At 30.5% G+C, this 8,716-nt stretch overlaps 1 protein-coding gene across 2 annotated transcripts; it reads right to left on the reverse strand.

Moving 5' to 3' along the window:
• Window positions 1-362: 362 nt before the first annotated feature.
• LOC113856416 (F-box protein At2g32560-like) lies at window positions 363-5,061 on the reverse strand. 2 transcript variants are annotated; one of them, XM_027488224.1, is made up of 6 exons: window positions 3,769-4,983; window positions 3,240-3,699; window positions 3,008-3,087; window positions 2,630-2,808; window positions 2,125-2,199; window positions 363-921 (listed from the first exon to the last, which is right to left on the reverse strand). In XM_027488224.1, exons 1-6 carry the CDS (start codon window positions 3,912-3,914, stop codon window positions 734-736), a joined length of 1,128 nt encoding a protein of 375 aa, XP_027344025.1. In that variant the 5' UTR covers window positions 3,915-4,983; the 3' UTR covers window positions 363-733. The 2 variants fall into 2 exon arrangements, with proteins under 2 accessions (XP_027344025.1, XP_027344018.1); XM_027488217.1 differs by having other exon boundaries at window positions 3,240-5,061.
• Window positions 5,062-8,716: the final 3,655 nt, after the last annotated feature.

The raw sequence follows: 8,716 nt of genomic DNA on the forward strand, positions 1-8,716 counted from the left end.
GAGATGTGCATGGGAACAATTTCTATTCTCCCTTGGACCAGAAGAGAACTATCAGATGTATGACAATACCCGCATCAGATTCTCAGGCACTCTCCCAGTAACAACAGCGCCTATATAATAAGCCGTGTCAACTTTGTAAAACATATAACTTCCATTTAATGTTAGCCACATCACCTTTTTAGGCCATTGTTGTCCGTTTAAGACTTTCTTAAAATAACAAAAGCTAATAGGGCTAACATTAAATGACATAGAAAATGGATAATACTAAAATGGCACTGGATCAAAACTCAGAGCAAGAAGAAAATTCGGTTGTCAAAGAGAGGGAAAATACTTAATGCACATAGCAATACACTGTTTGCGCATAAATAATGCCTGAACTACATCTTCATTCATTGGGAAGAAAGCTTTAATGCTATGTGAGTTCGAAGCTACAAATTTGTGATCGTCAGCTAGATTCTATATATAGTGGAATGAATATTCTACATCATTTGTGCGTAAATGAGGAGTAATTTACAATGATTGAAGCCACATGAATATGCATAAATTCTCTTACGAAAAAATGTGACAATTAAAAGGCAGAAAAGAAATCAGGTTGGCCTAAATATCTGAAGTCGACTTAATGTTGTATATTTCCATGTGTAATGCAGATTGTAGAACCAGTCAATGCTTCAGTTAAAGCCTCTATTTTGAAATCATGCTAAGTGGAGAAGAATTAGATAAGATCCAGTGCCTACTAATCCAAGACTTCAGAAGGCCAAAGACGTTTCCAAATGGAAATCTCAGCCTCGCTCTTAATCTTTCTTATTCCACCATAAAAGCCATCAGCCTCGTTTCCCTCTTCCCTATGGTCTTTCCTACTAACAGTGGTCTGCCTCCATCTTGAGCCAGGAGTGTAATGATTGAACTCTAGCACCACAGTATCTGCAACCAACAAATTTAGCATCAAATAAACTATGTTTGGATCTCAAGAAATAACTCAGGGATTGGCTATAAAATAACTATGACAATGCCATGAATCTTGCAGTAAAACTGAGCAGTCGGTCAGCATCATTTTAGTAGTTTAGTAATGTTGTATGTTTTTACGTTTTCCGCCTTTATAAATGTAAATTTTTCTTATAAGAATGATATATTGATAATTTGAAGACATCTAAAGAACAAAATTTTATCCAAGAGCACAAGTTTGTCAAATTTCATCCCTCAAAATTCATAGCAAACAAAACTGCCTTCTCAACATAAGGCAATTAATCCAGTATTTAATAAGCACTTGATTTTGTTTACTGAGGCATAGTTTTAAAATTGGTGCTATTTTATTTACTATTCCTACTTTTGTTATTATTTTTATTGAGATGAAGGAAATGTGAAATAAAATGTCACAGGGGATGGGGATAACTTAGAAGGATATCATGGGTCATTGAGTCTAATTAAGAAGATCAGAAAAAATGGAAGTGTTTTGGAAAATTAAAATAATCATGTTAGTCCAACAAAGCAAAAGATTCCTACTAGAAATGAAACAGCCTACAAAAGGAATCAAGTACTTTAGCATAGTTGGCCATAAATGTATCCACTGAGACACAACTTATCAATGTGTTGGTGGAAATGATGACACACTGACCATGATATGCCTTGGGGACCAGCCAAATAGCATAGCAGGTGGTCCACGTTTAGATATATTAGAATCCAGAAAGAGACCTACCCAAACTTGTGGTCTGGTCTGGTCTGTCGAAGTAAACTAACTACACATGCGTAACATCCACAATAATAATAATAATAATAATAATAATAATAATAATTATTATTATTATTATTATAACTTTAATATATTCAATCAATAAAACAGCAAACTGTAAGCTTGACTTAATTTCTTTCATCGACATTTCTAAGCATCATATTTCTTTAGCATCCCATTTTGTATCTTTATATTAAGTTGTATCTAAGAAACAGAATTCATCCTAATCCCACAACCATTTTTCAACAAATTCTGAAGTTGTCCTTTCAAACTTTAACTAGACAATCATACCCAGGGCCAGAATATAATTCTATTCTGCTATGAGGGGAGAAAAAGAACAAGAAAAAAATAATGATTGATATTAACAATTATCCAAAAGGAAGTTAAAATTAACTCACCACTACTATGACAACGGCAATAATTTTCATTCCCATCGCATGAGTCCAAGTGACCTACAACACCATACCACCAACCTGCCATAAAGGTGCATTTCGTCATGCAGCAATTCATTTTACCTTAATATAATTCCAATCATATACTTATAATATGAACTCCAGAAATGCTCTTTTATCAATCAAGGAATAATACATAAAGGGTAGAGCCTAGAAGAATGTCAACACTATACAAAAATGGGTTTTCAATCATCAAAATCTTTCCACAAGGGTATAAAAGAAATGGAGATTAAGAGAAGGGTAATCAAATTTCTGTGGAAGACCTAAAGTAGATCCAACTGCCTTCTTTTTACTCTTTTAAGAGATTTAGATATGGTCCTACAGTATGCAGCCATTGTCGGTTATTTTTGTTAAAAACTTAAATGGCTCTTTTGGGTCGACCTTTTGAATGGAAAAAAAACTACAAATTAAAAAAAAAATATAGAACAAGATACTGGAAAAAGGAACAAACCATAAGGAAATTCTTTGTTTCTCCTCCACTGAATCTCTATGTGATCACCTGGATGCAAATCATTTAAACATTCAGAGATATGAAGATCGTGTGGAGAAGTATCAACAGGAGGTGCTCTTAGCCTTTCCCATGGGATGCCACACTCTCTAGCATCTGCTCTTCTTCCATGCGGAGGATATCTGTATTATACAACAAGAAATCAATAATTAGGCCATCAGATCTAAATTTCATTTTATTTTCCTCCTATGCTTTCCTTAAAAGCTCTTCAAACTTGCTAGTCAAATTTATCAGACTATAACCAATGTAAACACAAATATAGATAGACTCCCAATGAATTGACACAGTAAATATATGATCACCAACAATCATGCCAAATACCTGGCTTGGAAGGTATCTGTTCGTGGATCATAGCTAAGCTCAGCATCATAGCAAGATAACATGAATCCAACATGACCATTCTACACCACCAACAGCAAAAATGTAACTTGTGAGAAAACACAACCCACTAAATTCCATTGAAATTCAAGCAACTATTTTTATATTTGTAGCTATCATGGCAGATATAAATTTTCAATGGAAAAGAACAAAAGGGTTAATACTTAAAATATACCTCACGGTTGTAGACCTGAGCAGGGAACCAGAACTTGCCAGATTCAAGAGCAAGATACCAGTTCATGATAAAACCAACAGGCATAGAACTCCTTTGCTTGGTGATACTATTGGCATCAACCTTCGATCTCATCAATGAAAAAGGCCAACGAAGAGACATGAATCTCATCAAGCCCCTTTGCCTGCCATGTTTAAGACCCCCAACATTCCTTTTTGAAGCAACATGCCATTTCCACTCCCTATAAGCAGCAGGACCAATAACTCTACCCCATTTTTGATTCATGTGCGTCTCCCAAAGGTGATCACTCACACACCTCTCCCTCAAGGAACGGCAAACACCAGCCATTTGACACAGTGCAGGGGGAGGAAGCCTTTCAAGAATGCAATCCAAGACCAGCTCAGGCAAGTCTAACACTGACATGTCATGGCTGTCCTCAACATTCTCTACTCTTGAACTCAGACTCTTCCTCACCAAAGACATCCTCTGAGGAATTTGACAAAGAAGACCAAGCCAAAAGCGGTTCCTGAACAACTGGGACACTGTTTTCACAGACAACTCTTGACAAAATAAAAGGGAAAGCAACCTCATCTCAGTTGCCCATGAAGGGAGTGGTTTGAGAAGGAGGGACTTTAAAAACAGGAAGAAGGAGATACAAGTAATGAAGTAAAGTAGCATTAGAATAAGGGAATTCTTTTACGGGTCAAAATTGAATTTGGCATATGTGATAAGAGAGAGAAAGAGAGGTTAGACTAGACTATAAGTCAGTGGAGAAACCAATGGTGGAAAGGCAATAACTTAGATCATGAAACCTCCCTATTTAACCCAAACTGAAGCAAATTTGGAATCTTCAAACACCTTTTAAAGATGGGTTTTTTATTGGTTCAAAGAAAGCCCACCAAAACCCAATGGTGGGCCTCCTCACGCCAAAGTTTGAACAAGGACACAACCACACCGACGAACTGGGGTGGAAATTGCCTTGACTTGAAAGCTTCAACAACCACTCTTATGTTACTATGTATAATAGTAACAAAGAAAATGATAATTAAACAAGCCTTCGAAACAGCTTTCTCCCTCTTATTGGCTTCCTACGACAAAAAGGAGCAGAACCGTACAGACAATGTCAACAGCTGTCATTCAATGAAAGATTGAACCTGTAGTAATGGGTCCTATGAAGGAGTTGAACCCAGGAAGCTAATAAAAGTGGGGGCACCAAGATCTGTATCAGGTTTTGTGACACATGGAAAATGGGATTTGGCAAGACAACAAGATAAAAAAAAAAGGAGGGGGATGAAGATAAGTCTAGATGCAAAGACCCATATCTCAAGAATCTCTTGGGTAAAATGAATAATAAATCTTGTTATGGGAATATTTTGTTCCTATAACAAATCTGTGGTAGTTGCAATTGAGGCACTACTATTAGGTCCACACACACCCCAAGAAGGGCTTAAAGCAAAGGAAAAACAAACCAAAGCCAAAGACAACACAGCAATTCTTGGGGTGGTGTGCTCATAAACAGAAGAAGAAAATTAAAAGGGATCGGTGATGGTGATGAATGTTGAAGGGTGGTGGGTAGGTGGGTAGGTCCTCTTCTCCACCTCCTTACCCAAGAAATTCTTCACCATTCAACACACCAAAATTGTGCTCTCTATTCAAAGAACTCCCAGCTTTGTCTGAGGCAATTTAGCAAACAGTTGATGGGTAATGAATGAAAAATAGAAAAGAAAAAATAGTCATTTATGTTATGTAACAAAACAAATGGGCGGCTACGGTTAAACCAAGAATTTCGTGGATGTCAACACACATTTCTACCTCTAGATTCTGTGATCCAATCAATTATCCAAATATAAACATATATAGAACGAATTAAGGAAGAATAATGTTAGTTTATTTATTAAAATTGTATTTTAATAATAATAATTTCTCTCTCTCTCTCTTGCAAGTTGGAGGAAAAAAGACAGCCGTCTTTGGATAACGTAGGGAACAGTTAACATTAAATCAGAATATGGTGGCTAGCCGTCAAGGATTGCTTCACTGCAACCATGTCTACTATAATTTCAATCTATATACATCACATACCACTCACCTTTCTTGTAGGAACATCTTATCATTCCTTAACTGTGTTTTTTACCAATCTAATTTATATTGTGTAATTTTGATTTTTAATATTTTCTTTAACTATTTAAATCATCTTTTTATTGTATAAAATTGTATATTTATTAATTAAATCTAGTTTGTTGTTAATTTTTTTAAGACTGTTATGTTCTTAAATCTTTTATTCAAAACTCATTTTAGTTAAGTTTTATTAAAAATAAAATATTCAAAAAAATATCTTCAAATCTTAATCTTATATTTTTTGAAATTCTTCAAATGCTATTGGGTTTCTATTAAATTTCAAACTTTTAAATATTTGTATAAAAATAACAAGTTAATAATTTTGAATATAAAAAATCGAATAATATAAAAAATTAATTAGGTTAAAAAATAATTAAAAACGATAATCACATGCAATCCAAACTAAACAGATTAAGATGTGTATCTATAGAGTTTCTAAAATCAAATATGACTGTAAAAAAATATAAGTTTTAGAAAATATAATAAATTTATACCAATTGATTAAAAAAAAAAGTCAATAGTTGATATTTAATTACGTTAGAGTTTGTCATACATGGATTTGTATCTAATAATAACAGTTGATTATCTTTATAATCAATTATTATAAAGGTACTTTATCCTTTAAAGTCATCTATTTCTTTTAAAAGACTCAATTTTTAATGTAAAATATAAAATAAATTGTTTGTTTTTGAACAAAAAATAATCCTATAAGGTTGAAATATAATGTCATTATATATTACAAATTCTTCAAATAGCAAGGATAGATTCATAAATATACTTTTATATAAGTATCAAATATATAGTTTTTATCTAAATAATAGAGCAAAAAATTATATTAGATGTAGAAAATAAAATTTACCTCAACCATAAACATTTTTTATGCATTAATATAATAAATTTAATTACGCATTTAGCTTATTTTAGTTTAGATTGCATGTGATTTTGGTCTCTTGAAATTTTTTATGAATCAATTAAGTATCTCTACTTTCAAAATTAATCAAATTTAGTTTTATCAACATTTTTTTACTTTAAACTCTCAAGGTATTTTTTTTAAATCAAAATACAAGCGAGTTTATAATGAATGAAATAATTTTAAAAGTATAAAAGCTAGAAATTTGTGAAAATTTAATAAATTTGAACAATTTTATAAGATATGATATTTGGATTTAAAGAGAGAAAAATTTAAGATCTTTCTTATTGTTGCTGAATTTGATGTTTTAATTGGTGAATTTTGAGTCAACCAAAGATTAAAATAATTCAATTAATTTAAATTTAAAAAAATTTAAATAAAAAATTTAAATTAGAGGGTTTTATCTTGAAGATTTTTTTTAACAATAGAACTAGCTTTGCTATATTTTCAAATTAAGGAGACTAAATTAGTTTTAAAAAAATTATAAGGTCAAAATTGTGCACTTACTTAACTAGATAAATTAGAAGTTAAAATAAATCAATATAACAATATCATATTACATATATAAATTAAGGTGTATCTATTTAAATTTTGAAAACATTTATAATATATATTTTTTAAAAATTAGAAAAAATATCTTTCAACATTATAAAAAGAAATACTTTTAAAACCTTAACGTTTTTACTTTTTTATTGTTTGAAAAATTATATAAATATTATTAATCATTTGTAACATGTATTCTAATTATAAATCACAATAATTAGTAATTGAGTATCACCCACAAACGAGTATTTAATGAATTTATTTAAATAATTATGAATTTGATCATAATTATTTTTTATTCTTTTATAACACGATATCATCACGTTAATTATGTATCGACTCCTTAAAAAATAATATAAACAGAGGCTCATTTTGTGCAAATTGGCTGTTTTCAGTATTTTAGCGTATATTGTGTGTGTATATTTTAAACATTAATGTGATTCATTATATTTTAAAATATCTCAAACTATTTTGACATGCTTGATTCATATATCCAACCTATTTTCAGCCCATAATCTTTTATATCTACTTCTCTTTATAATTTTCTAAAATTATAAAATTATCATGTACCGAAAAGATGAAAAGTACCAAAGTAGAGATAAAAATATTATTACTGAATATTAGAGAATAAAAGAATACCAAAATATATTAGCAAAAGAAAAATGCTGAAACAGAATGGAGGGGAGAATTTTCAAGAACACTTACAAATTGTATAATGTAAATGCTAATTATGAAAAGTTAATAAAAATATAAGTGATTAATGTTAAAACATGTAAATTAATAGAAAACAATAAAAATAATGCAATTTTTTAATTATAAATGCATTACAACTAAAATTATTTAGTTTAATTAAAAATATATTTAAAAAATAATAAATTAGTTATAAATATATTATGTAAGTATAAATATTGATATGTATTAAAGTGTCGAAGACCGTTTTAATTCATAACATATCTTAATGTGAGCATTCATATAGTAATTTATGATGCTTCCATAAATTACAAGAAATATTTCAATATCTAAAATTTTTTATAAAAAAAAAATAGTTAAAATGAATGTATAAGTTATAAAATAGGTGTTTGATAAGGTATTCCTAAATTTGAAAGTGTATTAAATACTTTTTCTCAATTATACTAAGATATTAAAAAATATTTATATTTTTTCAAAATATATCATTAATTCTATCATTAAAATTAATAATTATAATTATTTCACATATATAAAAAAAAACATAAAATACTCTCATTTTTCAGAATACCGTAATACCTATATCTAATAAAAATTATCATATGTGTGTATAGACTTTGGTAAGTTTGTTGACTTACACATTTAGCTTTATAAAGAAATGAAATTTCTTGTTAATGTAAAAGGCTATAACTTATATCCATGTAAATATAAGTTAGGTTACTCTATATTACTTATCACGAAACCGTTCCTATATTATTTTCGTATGACCTACCGCAGAAGATTGCAACCTTCTACGGAGATGCTAAATGGGGGAGTTTTTATTCTGAAGGGGAGCGTGTACGACACGAACCAGTTAAAAGGAAACGTGCAAAGGAAAAAACGGAATGGCGCGTTGTGAAGGCAGATCTGCGACGAAATGGCTGCCTAAAAGCGCGTGCCATGATTGGTTGGAAGAGGGAGTAAAGTAGATTCGGGAACAGAGAATTGGCGGTGGAAACAGAAGATCCACCAATAGAACAGAAGCAAAGAGGTTTCATCGGCAACCCACACGTGAACTGAATGTGTACCTAACTTCTCTTTGTTATACTTTCTTGTAATTTCATTTTTCACATAACTATAAAATACTCCTTTCTAAATTTTTTTTGTTTAGAGACAAAAATAAATTTATTTTCACTTTTTTAATCTGTCAATATATATAATAAAAAACTAATAAAATAATAATTTT

The sequence above is a fragment of the Abrus precatorius genome, unplaced genomic scaffold (genome assembly GCF_003935025.1).
Source record: "Abrus precatorius isolate BTA unplaced genomic scaffold, Abrus_2018 Scaffold1, whole genome shotgun sequence".
Lineage (NCBI taxonomy): Eukaryota > Viridiplantae > Streptophyta > Magnoliopsida > Fabales > Fabaceae > Abrus > Abrus precatorius.

Coding starts and splice junctions, on each gene's coding strand:
- LOC113856416 (XM_027488217.1), bottom strand. CDS start 3,914: ATGCTACTTTACTTCATTACTTGTATCTCCTTCTTCCTGTTTTTAAAG. Junction 2,809..3,007: donor ACAGATACCTTCCAAGCCAG/GTATTTGGCATG, acceptor TGTATAATACAG/ATATCCTCCGCATGGAAGAA. Junction 922..2,124: donor TTGCCGTTGTCATAGTAGTG/GTGAGTTAATTT, acceptor TGTTGGTTGCAG/ATACTGTGGTGCTAGAGTTC.